Source organism: Saccostrea echinata, unplaced genomic scaffold (genome assembly GCF_033153115.1).
Source record: "Saccostrea echinata isolate AGI-Se365-2 ecotype Australia unplaced genomic scaffold, CSIRO_AGI_Sech_v1 ptg000009l, whole genome shotgun sequence".
In the NCBI taxonomy this organism is placed as follows: domain Eukaryota; kingdom Metazoa; phylum Mollusca; class Bivalvia; order Ostreida; family Ostreidae; genus Saccostrea; species Saccostrea echinata.
The window spans coordinates 14583325-14610544 of NW_026889758.1; the positions used below are offsets into that span (position 1 = coordinate 14583325).

Here is a 27220-nt window from a genome sequence, read left to right on the forward strand (position 1 = left end):
GGTGATTGAGGGAGAATACCAGAATAACCAGGGGATTACATCAGTATAGGCAGGGAAATTCCTTGGCCCCTGGGTCTTAGGGACAACCCCCTGTCATTGTGCACCTCCTATTTTATGTTCTGATATTTGAGCTTTCCCATAGCAAAACATGGACTTTGTCATTATACTCAGTATCATTTTGAACAGTGCTCACAGGTCCTCTATTTTTTTTACCTATATATAAACTGAAAAATAACACACCAGGTGCCTGTATAGTAAACTGTTTTCTACAATTATTCAGAATCAAGGATAAATGGAGGTTGAACGAGTTCAGATTTCATGACCAAATTGTGTACACAGCGGGCAGGAAGTTCATTCATCACGTGGACAAAATCATTGCCAGGAAAAAAGATAAGGATGGTTCCCCTCAGCTTCTCCAGTATTTGTTATTGGTCAGTATATATTACACTTAGTAAATTCATTCCTTATTTCTGACCAATGGGGTTAATACAAGAGGTTTAAGTATAGTTGAATTTAAATCCAAAATACTTTAAATTGAATTAATGAATGATACTTCTTTCTTGTAGTTAAGTCAAAAATATGAAATGTTCTGCCTGATATTTTGTTTGATGTGTTACAGAAAAATAGAGGAAAAAATTAAACATAGATTTAAAAAGGTTTGCAGGAGTCAAGTATATTGCACATTTGAATGCCCTTGACCCTCAGTGAATTTATTTGGTCAAGGTTACAGGGATTGAATTCAAATAATTTAATAATTTAAATGTGTGTACAAATTATATACTGTAGATTCCTTATTTTTCGCGAGTACTTATTATCGCGAAATGGCTCTTCAACGTCAAATCGCGAGAACAATAATTCGCGAGTGGACGATTGACCAAGGGATTTTACATTGATTTCAGCACCACAAAAAATAAAAGCGAGTAATTTTATTTCGCGAGTGGTGCTTCTCGCGTAATTATGCGATAATTATTTCCTCGCGTATATTTAGGAATCTACAGTACCTGTTTATGTTTAGAAACTCAACATCATCTTACATAGCTATATAGAGGGGTAAATTTAATAAAGGGTCAAAATATAGGAACTTATTCTCAAAATTTACAGGAAACATTCAAAATTGACAGATCTATTCCTTTACCTTTTCCTTGAAAGAGAAAAATTTCCTTTGGATTTCAATTGTGTTTTTATTATTTAAGGGTAAGGAAGACCAGTGTTTTGATGCCATTGAAAATCTGATATCAGATCTACAGGACCATTACCCATGGCACACGTTCCATTACTCTGCCACCATCAAGAAGCTCATCGAACTTAAGTTTAAGCCTAATAAATTTAAAGGAAATTTAGGCTATCTGAAACAATTGATAAAAGCTGTGGATGAACCTCCTCTGTCCAACCTGCACATGAAGGATCCATACAAGGAGATGATTCAAATTCTGAGCCTCAGGCATGAACGGGTGAGATCATTGTTGTAACTTGGTGAGATCTTTGAGATTTATGTAGTAAATTGGTGAGATTGTTGTTGTAACTTGATGAAATCAGTGTCAAGTTGATGAACATGAGATCAGTGTTGTAAACTGGTGAGATCATTGTTCTTATGTCATAACTTGGTGAGATCAGTGTCGTAAATTGATGAGTTCATTGTCGTAACTTTATGAGGTCAGTGTTATATATTGGTGAGATCATTGTCATAACTGTATGAGATCAATGTTGTAAATTGGTGAGGTCATCGTTGTAACTTGATGAGATCAATGTTGTAAATTGGTGAGGTCATTGTTGTAACTTGATGAGATCGGTGTTGTAAATTGGTGAGATCATTGTCATAACTTGATGAGATCAGTGTTGTAAATTGGTGAGATCATTGTCATAACTTGATGAGATCGGTGTTGTAAATTGGTGAGATCATTGTCATAACTTGATGAGATCAGTGTTGTAAATTGGTGAGATCATTGTCATAACTTGATGAGATCGGTGTTGTAAATTGGTGAGATCATTGTCATAACTTGATGAGATCAGTGTTGTAAATTGGTGAGATCATTGTTGTAACTTCATGAGATCGGTGTTGTAAATTGGTGAGGTCATTATTGTAACTTGATGAGATCAGTGTTGTAAATTGGTGAGATCATTGTCATAACTTGATGAGATTGGTGTTGTAAATTGGTGAGATCATTGTCATAACTTGATGAGATCAGTGTTGTAAATTGGTGAGATCATTGTTGTAACTTCATGAGATCAGTGTTGTAAATTGGTGAGGTCATTATTGTAACTTGATGAGATCAGTGTTGTAAATTGGTGAGATCATTGTCATAACTTGATGAGGTTGGTGTTGTAAATTGGTGAGATCATTGTCATAACTTGATGAGATCAGTGTTGTAAATTGGTGAGATCATTGTCATAACTTGATGAGATCAGTGATGTAAATTGGTGAGATCGTGTTAGCTCTGAAGAAAATGAAATATTACTTTAGTGTACTGTAAATAGCTTTGATTTCACTTCCTGTTATGTCTGCATTTTCTTTGAAAATTCCATTTATGCTACAATGCAGTTACATACTGAATTTGCAGTTTTATGTAATTTTTATTAGTGTATTATAGGAAACATGCATAACTGTACAGAAAAAAACTGAAATAGCTTTAATTTTTATTAATTTTAAAACCCAGTTGTTTTCAGAGTTACAATCTTATCTCAAATTCCATAAATCTGGAAGCATCTTTCTACCTATTTTATGTTTGAGGTTTAACAGTTTATGTTTTAGTGGTTGGTCCAATGGGGTGGAGAATATAATTTGTTACAATTCTTAACTTTTTTTTGCAGGGCATGGGAACCTTTTACCCAGACATCCGAGGTTATCCATCCATGACGAGCTTCATGGTCCTGGAGACGCTCATGACTGGGATCATGGAGACCCCTCCAGATAAAACAGGGTTCATAAAGGGACTAGGGATATCCGTGCCCTTCTACAGGAAAGAGGACTTCACTATTATATTTGGGCAATCTATGAATGTAAGGAGCAGTCAATAAACCACTTATTTGTGTCAGATTATCAAAGTGGATCATTATGTGGACTAATTTTGAAGAATTATTATGAATGAAGAGTATGATAAATAAAGTCAAACCTTATTATCTCAAACTTGATGGGGTCGAGAAAAAGCTAAAAAATATCTGATGATTTGAGATACTGAGGTTACATGTATATATAAATATAGCAATAATTCAGTTATATACAAGATTGTATACAGAAGGTCTAAAAGGATTGCCAAAAGAATCATTGACAGGTCAATTCAGGAAAAGTATACATGTATTATGATTCTATGTATATTTCTCCTGAATTATTTCTGTTTCAGGTAACAATGAAGGGGTTGGAACTTTATGTCAAGGTAACTATTTTATGTCTTAAAATTCTTGGTAAAAGTCAAGTAATATTGGTCTGTTGTAGATGAGACCCAGAAAAATGGAAGATGGTGATCATATTAACCAGGTAACAGTTAAAAGCCTTCAATTTTATACATACCTGATACTTTACAGAATTCATTGGGATTAAGCAGATAACAGTTAAAAGCCTTCGATTTTACACATACCTGGTATTACACTGAATTCAATGGGATTAAGCAGGTAACAGTTAAAAGCCTTCAATTTTACACATACCTGGTACTTTACTGAATTCATTGGGATTAAGCAGGTAACAGTTAAAAGCCTTCAATTTTACACATACCTGGTATTACACTGAATTCATTGGGATTAAGCAGGTAACAGTTAAAAGCCTTCAATTTTACACATACCTGGTACTTTACTGAATTCATTGGGATTAAGCAGGTAACAGTTAAAAGCCTTCAATTTTACACATACCTGGTACTTTACTGAATTCATTGGGATTAAGCAGATAACAGTTAAAAGCCTTCAATTTTACACATACCTGGTATTACACTGAATTCATTGGGATTAAGCAGGTAACAGTTAAAAGCCTTCAATTTTACACATACCTGGTACTTTACTGAATTCATTGGGATTAAGCAGGTAACAGTTAAAAGCCTTCAATTTTATACATACCTGGTACTACACTGAATTCATTGGGATTAAGCAGGTAACAGTTAAAACCCTTCAATTTGATACATACCTGGTATTACACTGAATTCATTGGAATTAAGCAGGTAACAGTTAAAAGCATTCAATTTTATACACACCTGGTACTCTACTGAATTCATTGGGATTATATATATCCAGGTAACAGTTAAAGGCTTTAAATCAAATACTTTTTTGACTTCATTTAGATTGGCCAGGTAACATTTAAAAGCATGAAATTTACACAAACCTGATACTTTACTGAATTCATTGGGATTGACCAGGTAATAGTTAAAATCGTTATTTTCACATACTTTACTAAAGAAGATGCAGGGATTAGCCAAGCCATATTCCCATGCCTGTTTTGGGGCTATGCAAGTGTGTACATTTGAAAATTTCTAGTCATACAAATTTACCTAGGCATTTGAATATGTATAGTACTGTCCAAATGGTGATATCTACATTCTAAACAAGAACACTTGACCTTGCATTTTCTGATACAGAATGTTATACATGGGTATAGTGACTTCCATTCCGTATATTGAGTGTCAACACTTATGTATACATAATGAGAGTGGTGAGCTTTTGGTGGCATAGCACCTGTTGTAAAAATAAATACAAATAATCAAAATATACTTATACTTGTCAATTTTATTATGCCTTTAATATACTTTAACAATATTTTTTAATAAATTACTTTACACTATCAGTCAATTAGTTTTATATATTTCAGTGAATTACTCATTTCACTGAATTAGTTTATATGTTTCAGTAAATTATATGTTTCAGGTGGATTTACTTCTTGACATTCTTGAGAACTCAGGCTGCTTGATGAAGTTTCCCTGTGACCTTAAGGGGCCAGGGTACGAGGACACACTGGCCTATGTTCTGTTCAGAGACATTCCTGATCAGCCTCCAGTATCTCTAGTATGTATGGCTCAACTGAGTTTATCTTCTGACAGTATGTAAGTCCTCGTAGTTACTGGTATGCTCAACTGAGTTTATCTTCTGACAGTATGTAAGTCCTCGTAGTTACTGGTATGCTCAACTGAGTTTATCTTCTGACAGTATGTAAGTCCTCATAGTTACTGGTATGCTCAACTGAGTTTATCTTCTGACAGTATGTAAGTCCTCATAGTTACTGGTATGCTCAACTGAGTTTATCTTCTGACAGTATGTAAGTCCTCGTAGTTACTGGTATGCTCAACTGAGTTTATCTTCTGACAGTATGTAAGTCCTCGTAGTTACTGGTATGCTCAACTGAGTTTATCTTCTGACAGTATGTAAGTCCTCGTAGTTACTGGTATGCTCAACTGAGTTTATCTTCTGACAGTATGTAAGTCCTCGTAGTTACTGGTATGCTCAACTGAGTTTATCTTCTGACAGTATGTAAGTCCTCGTAGTTACTGGTATGCTCAACTGAGTTTATCTTCTGACAGTATGTAAGTCCTCATAGTTACTGGTATGCTCAACTGAGTTTATCTTCTGACAGTATGTAAGTCCTCATAGTTACTGGTATGCTCAACTGAGTTTATCTTCTGACAGTATGTAAGTCCTCGTAGTTACTGGTATGCTCAACTGAGTTTATCTTCTGACAGTATGTAAGTCCTCATAGTTACTGGTATGCTCAACTGAGTTTATCTTCTGACAGTATGTAAGTCCTCATAGTTACTGGTATGCTCAACTGAGTTTATCTTCTGACAGTATGTAAGTCCTCGTAGTTACTGGTATGCTCAACTGAGTTTATCTTCTGACAGTATGTAAGTCCTCATAGTTACTGGTATGCTCAACTGAGTTTATCTTCTGACAGTATGTAAGTCCTCGTAGTTACTGGTATGCTCAACTGAGTTTATCTTCTGACAGTATGTAAGTCCTCATAGTTACTGGTATGCTCAACTGAGTTTATCTTCTGACAGTATGTAAGTCCTCATAGTTACTGGTATGCTCAACTGAGTTTATCTTCTGACAGTATGTAAGTCCTCGTAGTTACTGGTATGCTCAACTGAGTTTATCTTCTGACAGTATGTAAGTCCTCGTAGTTACTGGTATGCTCAACTGAGTTTATCTTCTGACAGTATGTAAGTCGTCGTAGTTACTGGTATGCTCAACTGAGTTTATCTTCTGATTGTATGTAAGTCCTCACATTTGCAAGTAAGCTCAATTGAGTTTATCTTCTGACAGTCTGTAAGTCCTCACATTTGCCAGTACATGTAAGCTCAACTGAGTTTATCATGTGACAGTATGTAATTCCTTACATCTTCTGGCATGCTCAATTGAGTTTGTCACTCTCTTGTCTGTCTGGTATGTAATTCTGAAGTGCTTGTCAATTACAGTACATTAAGGGTCTTAATTCTCTTAGAATAGATTTAAGAAAAATGATGATGATGGAAACTAAATGTTTTAGTGGAAAAAAAATCTATAAAATCAGCCCTGTATTGGTTTTAAGAAAAGAACTGTAAAATTTTGTAAGAGCTCAGGAATAGGAAGAACACAACTTGTCTGTATAAAAATCATATCAACTTAAAAAATCATGGAAAGTTGTACAAAAATAATGAAATGCATTTAAACTAAAAAATTCTACACTTACCATTTATTCTTTAGTGTTATTGAGAAAATATACTGCAGTGTATTTAACAGTAAAAATTGAACAGGAAATGAGTTGTCATTTGTTGTATTAAGATGGAATACTGGCCAGATGAGGTACCCAAGACAGAGAAACAGGCTCAGAAGTTTTACAGATTTCCAGCTCTCCCCTCTAACTTTATGTCCACTCTTCTCCGGTAAGCAATAAATAACATGACCAGTGATCAATCTCAGTGTCTTCTGTGTCTAATCCATGCCTCTGATTTCTCTGTAAATGTTCATTCTGGACAAAAAAAAAAACTAAGCACCACATTAGACTTAAGCATTTCAGTACAATTTGTTTTCTAAGTCAACTGGTCTCCTTCATTATTATTTTTGTCAAGTGTCCATTGTGTCATTTGTCTTATTTGATGTCAGATTTTTAATGTTCTCTGTATTTTCCCAAATAAGTAAGTCACTACAAGCAAACTTGAAATAACTTAAGAAATTCACCACCAGTTTGGACCTGTGGATATTGCTGAGATGATGTTAGGAAAAGATAATCCATGAATCAATTAAACGCTATAAAAGTTACCTGACTTTCCCAATGTTAAAACATGCTCAGCTACAAAAAAATTACAGCATCTGATCTGAGTTTTAACAAAGCTTTGTCTATTGAAAGTGCATAGTATGAATGAAATTGTACTTTCCCCTTTTTCCGTGGGTAAAGGGAATTCATTCTTTAGAAAGTAGGAATCTGCAGAGCCATTTTACAAGGCAAGGCAGTTATTTTGAAATATATTTCATTCAATTATGATATATGATTTTGAAACTATATGATATTCTTAAGCCAGTGGATAATAATTACGGTAAATAAATATTGGTCATGTTGTCAACCTTTTAGGATTTGAATTTGTGAACTACATGTATAATGACAAATCATGATAAATGAAGGGAAAATAAGATTATGGAAATAAATGAAATAGAAACAGATTAATGTCCTAAAATCTTTTTTTTTCTAGTGAATTCTCTTATCTGCTGCAGTTCACAGTGCTTTGGAAAGGAGGGTTTATGTGTCAGCAAGGCCCTGTTTATCACCTGTTGGAACTTATAGATACAGATGGTAAGTATAAGGAGATAGTATGAATTGTGTCAAGTAGTTTATCATACAAGGGCAACACATGGATCAGTAATTGTCCATTTTATTGGAGCACTGTTTTCCCAGATGATCCATTTTTTTGCTTTGTTCTAACAGTCAACACTGGCTGTAAAGAGGTGATGGATAGAAGTGCCTGTGAGCTCCAACATTATCAACAGTTATTTATCATCTCAGAAATTTCTTTATTCTGGCCAAAAAAAAAGAACTATAATTTGTGTCGAACATTTATGACATGTCAGAAACCTGTGTTTAGACAGTGATAGATATGTGTTGCTTAAACAGTGTATGTTATATAGGAAAAAACATTTGCAATGTAAATATTTACTTAAATGTAAACCTTTTTTGTAGGTGATTCTACTATTATTGTCAGTTGGTTACATATAAATGTAAACATTTTTTGTAGGTGACTCTACCATCGTTTCAGTTAGTTATACATATAAATGTGAATCTGTTTTGTAGGTGGTCTACCATCATTATCAGTTAGTTACATATAACTAAAAATCATTTTATAGGTGGCTCTAACATTGTTGTCAGTTAGTTACATATAACTATAAATCATTTTATAGGTGGCTCTACCATTGTTGTCAGTTACTTACATATAACTATAAGTCATTTATAGGTGGCTCTACCATTGTTGTCGGTTACTTACTTATAACTCTAAATCATTTTATAGATGGCTCTACCATTGTTGTCAGTTAGTTACATATAACTAAAAATCATTTTATAGGTGGCTCTACCATTGTTGTCAGTTACTTACATATAACTATAAGTCATTTATAGGTGGCTCTACCATTGTTGTCAGTTACTTACTTATAACTCTAAATCATTTTATAGATGGCTCTACCATTGTTGTCAGTTAGTTACATATAATTATAAATTGTTTTATAGGTGGCTCTACCAACATTATCAGTTGGTTACATATAAATGTAAAACTTTTTTGAAGGTGGCTCTACCATCATTGTCAGTTACGTATAACTATAAGTCATTTACAGGTGGCTCTACCATTGTTGTCAGTTACTTACGTATAACTATATATCATTTATAGGTGGCTCTACCATTGTTGTCAGTTACTTACATATAATTATAAACCACCATGTTATAGGTGGCTCTACCATTGTTGTCAGTTACTTACATATAATATAACTATAAATCATTTTATAAGTGGCTCTACCATTGTTGTCAGTTACTCACATATAACTATTAATCCTTTTATATTGTTGTCAGTTAGTTACATATAACTATAAATCATTTTATAGGTGGCTCTACCATTGTTGTCAGTTACTTACATATAATACAGTTACTTACATATGATATAACTATAAATCATTTTATAAGTGGCTCTACCATTGTTGTCAGTAACTTACATAATAATATAACTATAAACCATTTTATAGGTGGCTCTACCATTGTTGTCAGTTACTTACATACAACTATGAATCGTTTTATAGGTGGCTCTACCATTGTTGTCAGTTACTTGCATATAACTATGAATTGTTTTATAGGTGGCTCTACCATTGTTGTCAGTTACTTACATATAACTATAAATCATTTTATAGGTGGCTCTACCATTGTTGTCAGTTACTTACATATAACTATAAATCATTTTATAGTTGGCTCTACCATTGTTGTAAATTACTTACATATAGCTATAAATCATTTTATAGGTGGCTCTACCATTGTTTTCAGTTAGTTACATATAACTATAAGTCATTTTATAGGTGGCTCTACCATTGTTGTCAGTTACATACATATTACTATAAATCATTTGATAGGTGGCTCTACCATTGTTGTCAGTTAGTAACATATAACTATGAATCATTTTATAGATGGCTCTACCATTGTTGTCAGTTAGTTACATATAACTAAAAATCATTTTATAGGTGGCTCTACCATTGTTGTCAGTTAGTAAGATAGAACTATAAATCATTTTATAAGTGGCCCTACCATTGTTGTCAGTTAGTTACATATAACTATAAATCATTTTACAGGTGGCTCTACCATTGTTGTCAGTTACTTACATATGACTAAAAATCACTTGATAGGTGTCTCTACCATTGTTGTCAGTTAGTTACATATAACTAAAAATCATTTGATAGGTGGCTCTACCATTGTTGTCAGTTAGTAAGATAGAACTATAAATCATTTTATAAGTGGCCCTACCATTGTTGTCAGTTAGTTACATATAACTATAAATCATTTTACAAGTGGCTCTACCATTGTTGTCAGTTACTTACATATGACTAAAAATCACTTGATAGGTGTCTCTACCATTGTTGTCAGTTAGTTACATATATAACTAAAAATCACTTTATAGGTGGCTCTACCATTGTTGTCAGTTAGTTACATATATAACTAAAAATCATTTGATAGGTGGCTCTACCATTGTTGTCAGTTAGTTACATATAACTATAAGTCATTTTATAGGTGGCTCTACCATTGTTGTCAGTTAGTTACATATAGCTATAAATCATTTTATAGGTGGCTCTACCATTGTTGTCAGTTAGTAACATATAATTAAAAATCATTTGATAGGTGGCTCTACCATTGTTGTCAGTTAGTTACATATTACTATAAATCATTTGATAGGTGGCTCTACCATTGTTGTCAGTTAGTTACATATGACTATAAATCATTTTATTGGTGGCTCTACCATTGTTGTCAGTTAGTTACATATTGCTATAAATCATTTGATAGGTGGCTCTACCATTGTTGTCAGTTAGTTACATATAGCTATAAATCATTTGATAGGTGGCTCTACCATTGTTTTCAGTTACTTACATATTACTTTAAATCATTTTATAGGTGACTCTACCATTTGTTGTCAGTTAGTTACATATGACTATAAATCATTTTATAGATGGCTCTACCATTGTTGTCAGTTAGTAAGATATAACTAAAAATCATTTTATAGGTGGCTCTACCATTGTTGTCAGTTAGTTACATATAACTATAAATCATTTGATAGGTGGCTCTACCATTGTTGTCAGTTACTTACATATTACTAAAAATCATTTTATAGGTGGCTCTACCATTGTTGTCAGTTTGTTACATATAGCTATAAATCATTTAATAGGTGGCCTACCATTGTTGTCAATTACTTACATATAACTATAAACCATTTTACAGGTGGCTCTGCCATTGTTGTCAGTTAGTTACATATAGCTATAAATCATTTTATAGGTGGCTCTACCATTGTTGTCAGTTACTTACATATTACTATAAATCATTTTATAGGTGGCTCTACCATTGTTTTCAGTTAGTTACATATAGCTATAAATCATTTGATAGGTGGCTCTACCATTGTTGTCAGTTACTTGCATATAACTATAAAACATTTTACAGGTGGCTCTACCATTGTTGTCAGTTAGTTACATATTACTATAAATCATTTTATAGGTGGCTCTACCATTGTTGTCAGTTAGTTACATATAATTATAAATTGTTTTATAGGTGGCTCTACCATTGTTGTCAGTAGTCGGGTTCAGAATCCTAATATCATCAGTAAGGCAGCCTTTAAGGGTGACAATGATGGATTAGAGAGCATGCTGTGGAATGGATTCAAACAGATCTGTTCCATCCTTGATGCCCATATTCAAAAGAACAGAATCTATGTGCAGGTAAAAATAGGGATATTTTGTTGGTTCAGTAACAGTATGGGGCTAAATTGATTGTATACTAAAAGTCTGAAACAGAATTATTTCTTGAAAAATTTTCTACTGTAGTATATCTGCTGGACACTCTTATTGATGTACATACACGGGGTTATCAAAAATTTTGTGTACTTGGCCTTAAATATCAAACCATTTAAGACACATCAGTGAATTTTTACACATTTATATATTTTTTTTTTGTATACAAGTAGTGAGTCTAAAAGAAAACAAATCTTAAGATATTAGCATTTCTCATCTAATAATTATTTTAATTCACTAGTTTGATGTTACATAATTGTGCATAAAATTTACAATGCATTTCTAATTTTGCCCGTTTTTTAAGATCTTATTGTAAATTCAATAGAGGGTGTAAATATTTAGTGGTGAAAGAAAATGATGCCAGAAAAAGGGGGTAGGGATTTTGTTTTTGCCACAATCTTTTGTTCCACTTTTGGAGAAAAAAAAACTCACACAGATTTAAAAATATTAGAACAAGCCAGAGAGAGGGACAAAATTAGTCCAGTTTTTCTCTTTTTTAAATGGCACAAAAGATTCAAAGAGAGGAGAGAAATTTTTAATGCTGATTGCTGTCCAGGTGTCCAAAGTCAGTCAGGTCAAAAAGTTAGATTGCCTGCATTTGGTAGAAATTGAACTCCAATGAGCAGATAAAGCTGCCAGAGTCAACTGAGGATCTTTATCTTAAGTATAGGTCAATCTAGAATATTATATTTTGAAATCAGCTGTTCATGAAATTTTAAAATCATACAAACAAGATGGGTTTCATTAAGTATTTAATACGGGGATATCTCATCAATAAAAGTTATTGAGGCAGAAGATGCAGACATCGAGAAGCAATGACATTTCCCAAGTCATAAAACAGGTGGAGCTGGTCATGTAATGTCTTCGTAATTAATGATAAATTGGAAAAATAACGATGTATCAAGCTAAAATTTTCAACACTTCTTGAAATTTGTAAGCACAGCATATATGGTACATTGTATTAATTTTATCACATCATTCCAAACTTTTTGATATCCCCTTGTATGTAACAGTTTTGCTGTAATAATGCTTTTCTGAATTATACATTCGGAAATTAATCTTAAAATTGAAAGAGATTAACTATATAGTTATATGGAAATATTATAGAAATTGAAGAGAAATTGTTGTATTAACAAAATTTATAAAAGTTGAAATATTCTGAGTAAGTCAGTGACATATTGCCTCTTTAGTTTTGTGAGTTGTCCATGGTTAATTCTCTGTGCATGTTTGATTACTAAGAGTTCCACACAATTTATAAATATGGTATTTGTACTTGTAGAGATATTATACATGCCATCACTGCCTGCCCACTGGCAGTAGATACCAGGCTGCAGACTCGGAGAATTTTACTCACTTCTCAGAATTGAGGATTCTAGGAGGACACGATCGTGGACTCTGCTGTAAAAAGATAGGAAACAAGAACTTAAATGAGGCAGAGGAGGAAATCCAAGTGTCTTTGATAGACTACTTTGGCCCAGGTAAGAAGTGTCTCTGATAGATACTTTGGCCTTGGTAAGAAGTGTCTCGGACTCTTTTGGCCCTGATGTGAAGTGTTTTTGATAGACTATATTCGCCCTGTTAAGAAGTGTCTCTGATAGAAACTTTGGTCCAGGTAAGATGTGTCTCTGATAGACTCTTTTGGCCTGGTAAGAAGTGTTTCTGATAGACTACTGTATACAGGGAAATTTTTGCCCCCATTTTATTTTCACCCCTTTTGCCTTCGTCGCAATTGGGCAAATTTAAAATGAGCAAATTCAAAGAAAACGGCATTATCTCTTAAACGGAACTGTGTCTGGGTGAATTCAAAACGGGGCAATAGTGTTTGCAGGTGTAAAAGGGCGAAAATAAGATCAGGCGAAAATAACCCTGTATACAGTATTTTTCCCCTGGTAAGAAGTGTCTCTTACAGATACTTTTTGGCCGCGGTAATAAATGTCTTAGTTTGGCCTTGGTATGAAGTGTCTGTGATAGAAGATATTTTGGGTCTAGTAAGATGTATCTCTGATGAATTACTTTGGCCCTGGTAAGAAGTGTCTCCAATGAACTACTTTGGCCCAGGAAGAAGTGTCTCTGATGGAATACTTTGGCCCTTGTAAAGAGTGTCTTTGATAGACCTTTTGGCCATGGTATGAAATGTCTCTGATAGATACTTTGGCCCTGATAAGGAAGTGTCTCTGGGGCACTACTTTGGCCCTGATAAGAAATTTTCTCATAGATACAATGGCCCTAGTAAGATGTGTCTCTAATTGGCTATTTTGGCCCTAGTAAGATGTGTCTCTGATGGGCTCTTTTTGGCCCTGGTAAAATGTCTCTGATGGACTATTTTGACCTTGGTAAATCCATTGCAGTTTACATTCAGTCTGTATTACTGTGAAATTTTTATGATTTGTGGGAGTTTAGTTTTTATGGATTTCATGGATATCCCTATCCAAAACTTCTTTGAATGTTAAAAATAGTGGTATCCTTCAGATTGAGTCATTCATCCATGAAATTATATTCCTTACTCAGTATTATATTTTCAGCAATACATGAAATTGCTCTCCACAAATTAAACTTACTCCACAGTATTTTATGAGCTACATGAGATATTGACATTATGTTTGGTTGAGGTCAAGGCTTTGTGAGATCAAGGTCAAGGTAAAGATGGAACAAGGTCAATATTATAGGGTCAAAAGGTCAGTACAAGTTTCTTAACCTTTGATTTAAAAAAAAAATATTGTTTAGTCTGAAAATAAACTGTCATATCATTAGTTTAAAAAATAAGTAAAATCTTTAGGAGAAACAGAAAATCAGCTTTTTATGACTATAATGTAAACATATGGTATAGCTTTCATGTTTTTGTAGATTTTCAGAGAAAAGATACAAGACATTTACCTAATCACAGCTGTTTTGATGTGGAATATGAAAAGATGATAGAAGACACAGTGGCAACTCGATCCAATTATACTCGCTGTTTCATGTGTGGGAACTGCTCACGAGAAAATCTCCAGTGTTATGCAAATGTGGAAAGTGGAAAAACAGTTCGGTAATAACATCAAGATGAAATTAAGCATTGAATTTTATTTTTGGATGTTGTCAGTCCTATAACATCACCTGGCCATGCTGTCAAAATAAATATATTGCATTGGCATGGTATTATAATTTGTCAGCACAGATAGGTGCTGTTATATGACCGACAACATCTAAAAATAAGATTTTTATGTGCTTTTATATACAATCTCTAACTTATTTTCGTCAAAAAATTTAATTTCAATTATCTTTATCATAAATTTAGTGCTTTTCAGAACTAGTGTTAATAGACATAGAGCCATTATGATGTGGAAATTTAAATAATGCATATAATATTGCAAGGGAAAAAATGGCAAATTAATTCTTAATGTACAATTGGATATTTTTACAAATTTAATGGGGTATTTGTTTTTATTATAAGGAGCCAAAACAATACGTGTTTTGGTGTTTCTAGTGTATTGAAAGTGTATGCAGTTCCTACTGTGTATTCTACTGTGCCGTGACAAGGTTTCATGTATGTTATGGGGATTTAAATGTTGTAGATTTCCAATGGATTTTATAAAGAAAACTACACTTAAGTCTAAATGTAAATATACTGGAATAGATTAAAAATTCCAGCTGGATTACTTTGCCTCTGACATTTTCTAATCTTGGCAAATTATTTTTAGTTTTGATGATTTTTTATGTTTAAAATGGATAAATTGTACTCAAGAAATTTAAGCATTAACAGAGAAGCTATACAGTCACATAGAATAGGAGACTTTATCAGCATGGAAAAGAGCATGAAATTTCTTTTTTTTTGGTGACGACACTGGGGTGTACAAAAAAAGGTCCATTTCTAAAGTCTCAGAAAATTTACTTGCTACTTACAATATGTCTTTATTGACCAATGAAGGCTACAAATTTATAGAAGAATTGTGTTTGTAATAGCTTCAAAACTGAACATTTGACAGATTGTTTTAGGAACCCTGCAAGTTTAGCAGTTAAATCCTATACATGGGAATTTATTAGTAGCTTAATTAATTTTTAGATGTTTAACTCTTTTTATTTTCTATGATGACAATATTTGTGATTGAATGATTAGCTACATTTATTTTTAGCATTGAAAAGACCATTGCCAGTAATACCAAAATTAGATGGTCAGTAAACATTTCCTTTATACAGTAGTATGTAACGTTAAAGGAATGTTATATTTTCAGGCATTGTGGGTGTCTAATAGCAGCCTTCCTGTGTAAATATTGTGGAGTTTGTAGATTTTGTGTACAGAGATTAGCGGTAAGTGTGCCTTTAATCAAGTTGACAGTTAATGACTGTTTTTTTTGGCTTAGTATGTGATGATAACTGTGCCTTTAATCAGGTTGACAGAATGCCTGTTTTTTGGCTTAATATGTGATGATAGCCATTGAATTTGAGTATTGGAGGTTCAAGTGTTAAGCATTTTATTTTGTGGCCTAGTGTACCAAAGTTTGGCATGAATATCTTAATATGCATACCTATTCTACATTTCTTTCAGAGAGCCCATTCTGTCACAAATCCACAGTTTCAGTCAGAAACATTAATGTCCTTGATGGTGGAAACTGATCTCTCACAGAATGGCAATTTTGTGTTCTTTTCAACAAACTCAGAATACAAGTTCTCTCAGTCTCTGTCTATAGAGTACTTCAGCCATCTGAGGGCTTGTCTGCATCGTGGACATTTCATCCTAAATGTTACATCGTGAGTAAATTCAATATTTTCATATACATACAGTCAAACCTTGTTATCTCCAACTCAGTGGGACTGAGAAAAAATAGTGATATTATCAAAGGATTCAAGAAATCCAGGGTAAAGTACTTAAGGAATAAGTGGTTGGGACTTCCAAATCACTTTGACATATCCAAGGTATTTGAGATATCAGTGTTCAAGATACAAAAGTTCAACTGTGACCTCTATTAAAATACATTGTCATATTTTTTCAACATACATACTGGAAGTACAGTTTAACTAATCTGCTCTATGTACCTGTGTGTGGATCTTATTTTTAACATTTATGTTTAGGTCATCATGTAAAGTGCATGTTTTATGCCATGAGAAGTTCATCAAACAAATCCAGATCACCCCTTTCAAGGAAACAGAGAAAATTTTACATGTTCTGGCCCCTTACCAAAATGGAGACATCTATGATATATATTTTGACATAAACAAGGTATGCATTAAATGTCTTATGGGAGATATACTACATATTGTAATGGGATGAAGATAGTTATTGTGTTTTCCAAAAAGTTCATATTGCTGTGATGCATGTTATGACTATATGATATTTAATGACAAATCAAGAATTAGTCACTTTAAAGCTTAATGCTGGACTACAATTTCAGAATGACATGTGTGGACAGTTTTTAAGAATAACACAGAATAAGAAAACTGTGTTCGATCTGGCAGTTCCTGACAGGAATATGTTTGTGAGCATCAGCTGTGTTCGGCCAGGGAGTGTCTCATTGTCTTCCAGTCATATGATAGTAAGTAGGCTTATCCGATCATATAACAGTCATACAGTGGCAAGTAGACTTATCCAAGCATATGATAGTAAGTAGGCTTATCCAATCATATGGCAGTAAGTAGACTTATCCAATCATATGACAGTAAGTAAACTTATCTAATCATATGATAGTAAGTAGGCTTATCCAAGCATATGATAGCAATTGGGCCAATTCAATCATTTGATAATAAGAGGGCTTAACCAAACATATTATCAGTGGGCGCATCCAACTATCTGATAGTAAATGGGCTAAGTCAATAAACTGATAGTAAGTTGGCCAGTCCAATCTTATGACAATAAGAGGGCTTATCCAATTATATGAAATATAATATTATAATAAATGGGCTACCAATCATATGATCTTAAGTGGATTTTTCCAATCGGGATTAAGTGGGCTAAATAAATCGTATAACAGTAAGTAGGCTTATCCAATCAAGTAAGCAAATTGTAAGTGGGTTCTACCAATCATCTGAAAGTGATTGGGCTTTTCCAATTATATGATAGTAAATGAGCTAAACCAATTATATGATCTTAAGTGGGCTAATTCAATCAAATATTTGTTAGTTGGCTCATCCAGTAATAGTCAGACTAATCAGGTAATACTTAATACTTTAAAATGATTACGTGTAAAAGTGGCAGTTGGATTAATTGTACTAATTGTTTATTTTACAAAATGAGTAAATGTGTACACAAAGGTTACTGTTATGAATTTGATTCACATTTATTTTTTGATCTACCGTAATCTTTTTTTTAACACGATCTTAACACAGTTTTGATTACTACTGGAAATAAGATGCACAGAATTATCAAACCTACTGTGGTCCAATATTTAATTCCCATTCCAAAACTGACTAATTTTAAAAATAAATGATATTTGTAGTTGCTTTTTATTATTAAGACAATTCAAGTTATCATATGTCTGTGTGGAATTGAATTTATAATGATGTAATCATTGAATCAGATCTTACAGTGCTATCATGTAACCAAAAATATTTTCAAAATTTGCGGTATGTGGTTAGCGGAATCTTTGAATTGATGGGTGTATAAAATGAGTCCAACAGATGCTTTTTATTTTTTTTGATTCACAAAGTAAAATAAAATAATCGTGTAATAAGATCTCATACATACAGGGGAAAAAAAGTTGACTTTATTAATTATTAAATATTTTACAAGTTTATAGCCTTGAAATTTAGGACATTATACTTCTCTATTTAAAAAGAAACTTTTTGTTCATTGTTGTTTAACCTTTTACAAATTTTAGTAAATGTTTCACCCTTACTAATTATATTGTTGGGTTAAAAGTTAGCTTTTCCAAACATAGTATTGGGGTTCAAGATATTTTTGTTAAAAATTACATCAGGTAATACTTAATACTTTAAAATGAATATTTTTACTTATTTCTATTAATATTTGATGAAAATTTTAATTGCTGGTGAGAAAAAAGTAATTTTCAGTAAAATAACAAAGCAAAGAGACTTTATATGAGATGAATGCATTACAACTACTTTACGTAAGTAATTTCTGTTTAGGAAATGCCAAAAATTACAACTGTGGCACATGAATTCTCAGGTGAGATTTTTTCCTTCTTGTAATACATATTGGTTCAATTATAAGCTCCGTTGCTAGAATTTAATCCTGGAAAGAGTGTATCTTGAGCAAACAGGAATATTAAATTTTTAAATTAGGCCAAACTCAATGGTCACTAGTTACTAGTCAGTCTGTCTATTCATCTTTCTATCCATTTGATATCACTTATTGTCCTCATGCAGTTTAACTTCTCTCCTTGTGAATCATTCTGGCTCATAACTTCCACTTTAGAGTTCTCTAGAGTAATTTAAGTATGAATTGACTTTGAATAATGTTATTTAAAATGTATAGTTTTAATATTCAAAATAGATTTTTATTTAATCTGGATAGTTTAGTGACAGGGTTAGTTAAATGGTACCAAAAATTCCTGCTAACACTGTCTACTTTTGACCTAGCATTTATATTGAACAATTAAAGAAATCAGTATGTTAGTCAGGGACAGTTATTCCATCACTATTAAGTCCGTTGGAACTTAATAGTGATGGGTTGTTAAATGGTGCCCTGTGTCAAGGATCACAATCCCCTTGGCATGCAAAAAGATTGTTTCTCTGGTTTTCAAAAAAGAGCAGGCTCACTGGGGGCCACCAGAGAAATTAAAATTTTTCAAAACCGTAAAAATCGTAAAAAAAAATGTATAAATTCACCCATCGAAATATGGCTGACATACTGCTGACTCGGCGTTAAACAATAATCAATTAATCAATACCCCATCACAAGGCTGCAGTTATCTCTCTTGGTTCCAGTCACAATATAACAATAAATCAACCTTCCTTTATTCTAAAAATTGAACGATTTATGAAATTCTTCGTCAGTGATACTCTTCCTGTAAAATTTGATTTTATTTCAATAAAACTTGATGCAAGAAAGCATCAAAATTCATCATTTTATGCAGTGTTAAACACAAAAACAAAGACATATAGATTCAAGAGCACCATTTCTCTTGTATAAGTTCAAATCAGTAGAGCAACAGTCTCATCAGAAACTCTAGGGAATACAGTATAATAATAACCTTGCTATACTTGAATACAGTATAATAATAAAATAATGATTCCTCCAAAGATATATGTTAAGAAAATAGATCTCATTATTTCTCTAAGTTCATTATAGAAATTTTACTTCTGATTTCAGGGACTGCCACAGCAAAGCTTCAAATCCTTAATGGAAGTGCCATATATGATGAGGAGATGAAAAAAGATATATTGGCTGGAGTTAAAGAAGGTATGATGAGAAATTCCATGAACAACTAGAAAGTCAGTCAGTATATATATAAAAATAGATTTACAAGTTGAATATCAATCAGTTTATATATATGGAGATTCTTGCATAATCTTGAGGAAACACGTTTTACTTAATTTTATCATTTTTGTAGCTTAATGTTACGAAAGTTGTTTGATTTATAAGTGAAGATCAGCTTGTGTTGTGAGATAAAGTACATATATATTCATAACAAAGAAATAAATTCTATAGGTCAATAGTTATTTTTGTTACTGAACCAGTACAAAATTATGGTTCATAGGATCAACAAGTGACAGCCATAATTGGCATGATACAAACACAACTATGTAATACGTACACCGTCACATTATGATCCCCTTAAAGCTTGGGGATAAGAGATTTAATACTTGTACATGTAAATGAATGTAAATGTAAAATGTGAAATACATTTAGAAAGTTTGGTATTTCAGATGAGTTGAAGCCATTCTGCCAAGTAAAACTGGACAGTGCGGTGGTGTATAAGACAAAAGTCCAGAGCACGTCTAGTCCAAGGTTTAATGAAACTGCGGAATTCCAAATTGATGACCCTGAGAGTGTTGTGGAAATTGTAAGGTTTATTTTCATTGTTTCATGTTAGACAAGAATGTTTTATCAATGGGTCACCTGAGTCACTCAGGGATGTTACTATCAGCTAGTTTTTAGCTCACCTGAGCCAAAGGCTCAAGTGAGCTTTTCTGATCAAAATTTGTCCGTTGTCTGTTGTCGTCGTCGGCGTCGTCAGCGTCGTTGTTGTCGTAAACTTTTCACATTTTCATCTTCTTCTCCAGAACTACTAGGCCAATTTCAATCAAACTTGGCACAAAGTATCCTTGGGTGAAGGGGTTTCAAATTTTTTCAAATGAAGGGCCACGCCCTCCTCCAAGGGGAGATAATTACGAAATAGCAAAAAATTAATGGCATTATTGAAAAATCTTCTTCTCAAGAACCAGTGGGCCAGGAAAGATGAAACTCATGTGGAATTATTGTCAGGTAGTGTAGATTCAAGTTTGTTCAAATCATGACCCCCGGGGACAGGGTGGGGCCACAATGGACAATCAAAGTTTTACATAGGAATATATAGGAAAAATCTTCAAAAATCTTCTTCTCAAGAACAGCAAAGCTATGATTGGTCATATTTATTTGGAAGCATCCTCAGGTGGTGTAGATTCAAGTTTGTACAAATCATGACCCCCGGGGGTAGGGTGGGGCCACATTGGACGATCAAAGTTTTACGTAGGAATATATAGGAAAAATCTTCAAAAATCTTCTTCTCAAGAACAGCAAAGCTATGATTGGTCACATTTATATGGAAGCATCCTCAGGTGGTGTAGATTCAAGTTTGTTCAAATCGTGACCCCCGGGGGTAGGGTTGGGCCAAAATGGACGATCGATGTTTAACATAGGTATACATAGGAAAAATCTTCAAAAATCTTCCTCTCAAGAACAGCAAAGCTATGATTGGTCATATTTATTTGGAAGCATCCTCTGGTAGTGTAGATTCAAGTTTGTACAAATCATGACCCCTGGGGTAGGGTGGGGCCACAATAGACGATCAAAGTTTTACATAGGAACATATAGGAAAAATCTTCTCAAGAACAGCAAAGCTATGATTGGTCATATTTATATGGAAACATCCTCAGGTGGTGTAGATTCAAGTTTGTTCAAATCATGACCCCCGGGGGTAGGGTGGGGCCAAAATGGACGATCCATGTTTAACATAGGTATACATAGGAAAAATCTTCAAAAATCTTCTTCGCAAGAACAGCAAAGCTATGATTGGTCATATTTATTTGGAAGCATCCTCAGGTGGTGTAGATTCAAGTTTGTACAAAACATGACCCCCCGGGGTAGGGTGGGGCCACATTGGACGATCATAGTTTTACATAGGAATATATAGGAAAAATCTTTAAAAATCTCAAGAACAGCAAAGCCACGGTTTGTCATATTTATACGGAAGCATCCTCAGATAGTGTAGATTCAAGTTTGTTCAAATCATGACCCCCCCCCCCCCCCACCACTCCCTTTTTAGGGGTAGGTTGGGACCACTTATGCATTTAAGCTTTTCAATACTAAACTGATTTTTCCTTTTTTCCTAGCCACAGTGCTCAGGTGAGCGATGTGGCCCTTGGGCCTCTTGTTTGATAGTTGAACCTATATGAATTTAATCTCCCCAGACCATCATGTAAAAGTCACACATTGGTTTTGTATGGGCTGCTGTATTATTGGGTTATATTCATTCCACTGTATAAGCAGAATTTTTAGCGAGGTTTCAATTTTGGCATTATTAGTGAGAGTTCTGAGATTGCTAAAATTGAATATCACTAGCAATTTATTCCGTATCGGTTGTTATAGCTATCTCTCTTGACATTATAAAATCATTAAAATTATTTCTCGCTAAGAACATATACCAATTTTTTTGGGATAAATCGCTAAGTTTGCATCTCTCTAAAATTTCCACTTATCTTAATACTATCTTAACAGGGAGGTAATGATTAAAGAAAGACATTGAGAGATCTGAGTCAATATATCAAGGTGAAAATCAACACATCAAAATTTTTTTATGCGTATTTTTCAACCAAAAAAATGAAACTTGTTTACTAAATTCTGTTGTATATAGAGTATTGTTAAAGGAAGACTCCTTTTTATTAAAAGGTCCATTGAAAAATCAAGAGCAAATATCACACTGACTGATATGTTTGTTCAGTACTGTGATGGAATTAAGCTCAGCTGAGATTCAGCTTGGTTGAATAATCTGAACTGATGCCCTCAACTTTTCCTATACCACTGAATAAAATTAAATGAGGCCTTCAAATAAATCTTTATTACATAGTGCCATTGTACAGATCCTATTTCATGTTTCAATTGGACAGATATTTGGGGTTTCATGAACACTGCCATATCCCCCCCCCCCATGATATTGGGGTGCCCATCTCTTATCTGCAACCCTTTCTATACCACTGGATAAGACTTTCACAAAATCTTAATTTCAAAGTGCCGATGTGACATATTTTACGTTCTGATAGAAAAGATATTTGGAGTTTCCTACTCAAAACATGGATTTTTTTCCCATTATGCTCACATGGGAGTAGGGGATATCATTTTGTGAGCTCAGTGCTCTCATCTAGTTTTTAAATATGCTGGGTTAAAAATAATTGACAAATATTGGTGGCCATTTTCCGTTTTTTCTGCGAATTCTATGTTATAAACATGTTGTTTCAGGAAGTGTATGAATTTGACCACATTGACAGCATCCTGCTGGGAGTTGTTATGTTAACTGTACAGCAGTTAAGGGAGTTATCCAATCAGGTGGGTGTAAGATGACCCAGTAACCCAGTTTACAATGTGAATAGAATATATGATAAAGAGAGTTTTACAATCAGATTATTTTAAGAAGCTTTATTTTAATTTTTATTAAGCAGGTCTGGATGATTTCCATATATGGAAGTCAAGAACAATATCTAAAAGTTGCTATAAATACTTCATTTACATGTAAATGTATTTCTGACCAATCAGAAAACAGCATTCTCACACACCCTAAACTCGGAAAAGAAAACTCGTAAATGCATTTAACACAGTGGTATCATTTATGGAGGAATATCACATTGTCAAAATATTGGCAGTTACACATGTTGCACTTGAACCCAGTCAATAAATGTTGATACATGTATTGTATATGAACATAGAGGGCATATTCTCAAAAAAAAAAAAATAAAATTGTGACTCAAAAAGATAATGTTCTTTAATTTACATAATTTTGATTCCAATTGTCTTTTTAAGGAGGAATCAAAATTACACCACCTTAATGGAACTAGCAGTGGAAAGATTCGCTTTAAGTGTTCTTTGACCTTCAATGATGAGGATAATGTAAGTAACCTTGATGATTTTAGTGTACCTTGACCTTCAAAGATGAGGATGTGAGTGAATTTGATGTTTTAAGTGTAATTTGACCTTCAATGATGATGATGATTCAATCAGTGATGAGGATAATGTAAGTAACCTTGATGATTTTGGTGTACCTTGACCTTCAAAGATGAGGATGTGAATAACTTTGATGTTTTAAGTATAATTTGACCTTCAATGATGATGATGATTCAATTAGTGATGAGGATAATGTAAGTAACATTAATGATTTTAGTGTACCATGACCTTCAAAGATGAGGATGTGAGTAATTTTGATGTTTTAAGTGTAATTTGACCTTCAATGATGATGATTCAATCAGTGATGAGGATAATGTAAGTAACCTTGATGATTTTAGTGTACCTTGACCTTCAAAGATGAGGATAATGTGAGTAACTTTGATGTTTTAAGTATAATTTGACCTTCAGTGATGATGATGATGATTCAATCAGTGATAAGGATATTGTAAGTAACCTTAATGATTTTAGTGTACTTTGACCTTCAGTGATGAGGATAATGTAAATTGACCTTCAATGATACTAGTGGCCTTGATGTTTTATGTGTAATTATACCCCCGCTCCGAAGGAGAGGGGGGTATACTGTTTTACCCTTGTGTTTCTGTCTGTCCGTCTGTGTGTGTGTCTGTCTGTCCGTAACAAATTTTGGTCGTAGTTTTCTCAGCAACTACTCATCGCAGACGCTTGAAATTTTAGCACAATCTTTGTTTAGGCATGCCATATGGTGGGATTAATTTTTGTACTAATCCGATGTCAACTTCCTGTTTATCCGTGCGTCTGTCCGTACCATACATAACAAATTTTGGTTGCAGTTTTCTCAGCAACTACTCATTGCAGATGCTTGAAATTTTAACACACTCTTTGTTTAGGCATGTCATATGGTGGGATTCATTTTTGAACGAATTCGATGTCAACTTCCTGTTTATCCGTGCATCTGTCCGTACCATACATAACAAATTTTGGTCGTAGTTTTCTCAGCAACTACTCTTCGCAGATGCTTGATATTTTAGCACAATCTTTGTTTAGGCATGCCATATGGTGGGATTAATTTTTGTACTAATCCAATGTCAACTTCCTGTTTATTCGTGTGTCTGTCCGTACCATACATAACAAACATTTTATTCGTAGTTTTCTCAGCAACTACTCATCCCAGGTGCTTGAAATTTTAACACACTCTTTGTTTAGGCATGCCATACATTGGGATTCATCATTTTTGTACAAATCCGATGCGGGGGTATTATTAGTGAGCAGTGGCTCACAGACTTCTTGTTTTATCTTTTAATGAAGTAGCTTGTCCTAGCTACCAAGGAAATCAATTCAACTTTTGAAGTTATCAGTATGGCACATTTGTTAGATTGAAGGTCTTCCTAAAGTTTTACCAACCACTTCATTTTAACTGTTTGTTCATCATTTTGCTTAAGCAATAAATGAATGCGTTAATTCCAAATATACATGTATCAAAATAAACAATCTTTAATGTAAGTAACTTGTTTTTCTAACTAAAAGTAGTTTTCTTTTTTTAATTTCAGGAAAAAGCTTTGTCCAAAAAATTTACCAACAACCGAGGTGACATGTACATTCCCAAGTGCTGCACCTGGGTACCAACAGGTGTGTACCTTAAAATATGTTACTTCTCAGCTGTCTGAATTATGTGTTTAGAACTGCCAGTATGTTACTTCAGATGTTGCTTATGGACTAGCAACATTGAAAGCAATAGCTATAACCCAGAATATGACCTGGGTGAGGGAGGGAATCTTGTGTTTTATGGATTGAAAATATGTCATTCGATATGGGTCATATCTTCATGCCTTGAGCACTGATAAGGATAATATAGGGAATATTTTCTTCTTGAGTTCTAATGAAGCAGGGATAATATAAAGATTTCTTTTTACAGTTTGCCCAATATCAGTATACAATCATCTGGTGTACTGAAATTTGATTTGGTTTTGGAATTTTCTTTTTGGACAGTGGCTGAATCCAACATTTCTCAGATGGCTGCTGCTTTAGAGGACAGATTAAATATAAGAGATTGGGTTGCAAATATTCAAGGTATAATGTTAATGTGTGGCGTCAGGTCAATGTGTATACATTATTTTCCAGATTTCTTGTTCAAGCCAATACTTGAAACAAGGGATAATTAGAAAGTTGTAAATGAGAAAAAAAGATTATTTTGACCATTGTATTGTAGACAAGTGAAAAGTATGAATTAATTGTCTAGTTTCCAGCATGTGTATTATATTAATGGTTTCATATAAAGTTTGGCAGCAGGTAATATAACACATTTTAATGTTATTCAAAATTATTTTTGATTTGAACACATTACTACAATTGAAATAACAAAATATTCCTTCTGTTTGGGACTTTGTTATAAATTGTGCCCATTAAGATGCAAGGACATATTATATACATGTAATATCAATATTGAATTCTCTTGAAAAAGGTGTGATGCTGTTAATATTGCCAAATATAATGACAAAGGAAACGGTGCTTTATCCGAAGTGGAACTCGATGGAAAATCACCAGATCAGGTTCCATCCTCTCTGTAATTACAGATGTAAGTAACTCAAGGTGCTAAATGTAATGATATGGTGCTAAATGTAATGTTGTGGTGCTAAATGTAATGATATGGTGCTAAACATAATGATATATGATGCTAAGTGTAATGATATGGGGCTATATATACCAATATGGTGCTAAGTGTAATGATATGGTGCTGAATTTTATGATATTGTGCTAAATATAATGAAATGGTAATAAATGTAATGATATGGTGCTAATTGTAATGATATGGTGTTTAATGTAATGAGAAGGTGATAAATATAATGATATGGTGATAATCATAATGATATAGTGCTAAATATAATAATACCAAACTGTTGTATATTTTAAAACTCACAGGAGCAACTTTTTCTGAGTTTATCTGTCTATCTGACATTTGTTGTCTCTTAACTGTTCATATTTCATTTCTTCTGCAGAACCCACTTGAACTGTTTCAACCAAACTTGCAACAAAGCATTGAATTTAAGACTTAGTTTATTTAAATGAAGATTACATTACATGGATATTCATTATAATTCTTTAAAAAAAAACTTTTAAAATTGTGTGGCTAGTTTATTTAAAATTTGTGTAGGTTTCATTTTAAATCAAACTCTCTTGGGAATTTTATTCATCATGAAGGAAATTAAACTAAATATAATATAATTACATTTTCTGTAAGATAAAGATGGTTTCCATCTCAAGGTTTATCTAACAGTAGTCAGTATATTCTGTGACATATTTTAGTAACAATCTTCAGATACTTTTGTAAATGTGCCTGCTCGATTAAAGGTCTTTTGGCAAGTTCCAGTTCACTGGCATACAAAGTGTAAAATTTGTGTTTGGACCATTACTTTGTGAGAGTCATTGGCTGGAGCAATTTAAAAAGAAATTCAGCAAGGGAATTAATTTGAGTTTTAATTTTACCGGTAAATTGAA

General features: G+C 33.3%; 1 protein-coding gene across 1 annotated transcript in view; it reads left to right on the plus strand.

Annotated features, from left to right (window-relative positions):
* LOC133182455 (uncharacterized) overlaps positions 1-27220 on the plus strand; it is an 89132-nt gene that overhangs the window by 16511 nt on the left and 45401 nt on the right. The window contains exons 11-32 of the mRNA XM_061317304.1: positions 281-431; positions 1194-1451; positions 2809-2997; positions 3431-3472; positions 4843-4980; positions 6733-6833; positions 7638-7738; positions 11225-11391; positions 12743-12941; positions 14308-14488; positions 15672-15747; positions 15986-16188; positions 16510-16657; positions 16830-16970; positions 18520-18559; positions 19706-19795; positions 20263-20399; positions 23051-23137; positions 23609-23695; positions 25276-25354; positions 25715-25795; positions 26187-26300. Coding sequence (XP_061173288.1) covers positions 281-431; positions 1194-1451; positions 2809-2997; positions 3431-3472; positions 4843-4980; positions 6733-6833; positions 7638-7738; positions 11225-11391; positions 12743-12941; positions 14308-14488; positions 15672-15747; positions 15986-16188; positions 16510-16657; positions 16830-16970; positions 18520-18559; positions 19706-19795; positions 20263-20399; positions 23051-23137; positions 23609-23695; positions 25276-25354; positions 25715-25795; positions 26187-26300 — 2810 coding nt within the window. The remainder of the gene's footprint in view (positions 1-280; positions 432-1193; positions 1452-2808; positions 2998-3430; positions 3473-4842; positions 4981-6732; positions 6834-7637; positions 7739-11224; positions 11392-12742; positions 12942-14307; positions 14489-15671; positions 15748-15985; positions 16189-16509; positions 16658-16829; positions 16971-18519; positions 18560-19705; positions 19796-20262; positions 20400-23050; positions 23138-23608; positions 23696-25275; positions 25355-25714; positions 25796-26186; positions 26301-27220) is intronic.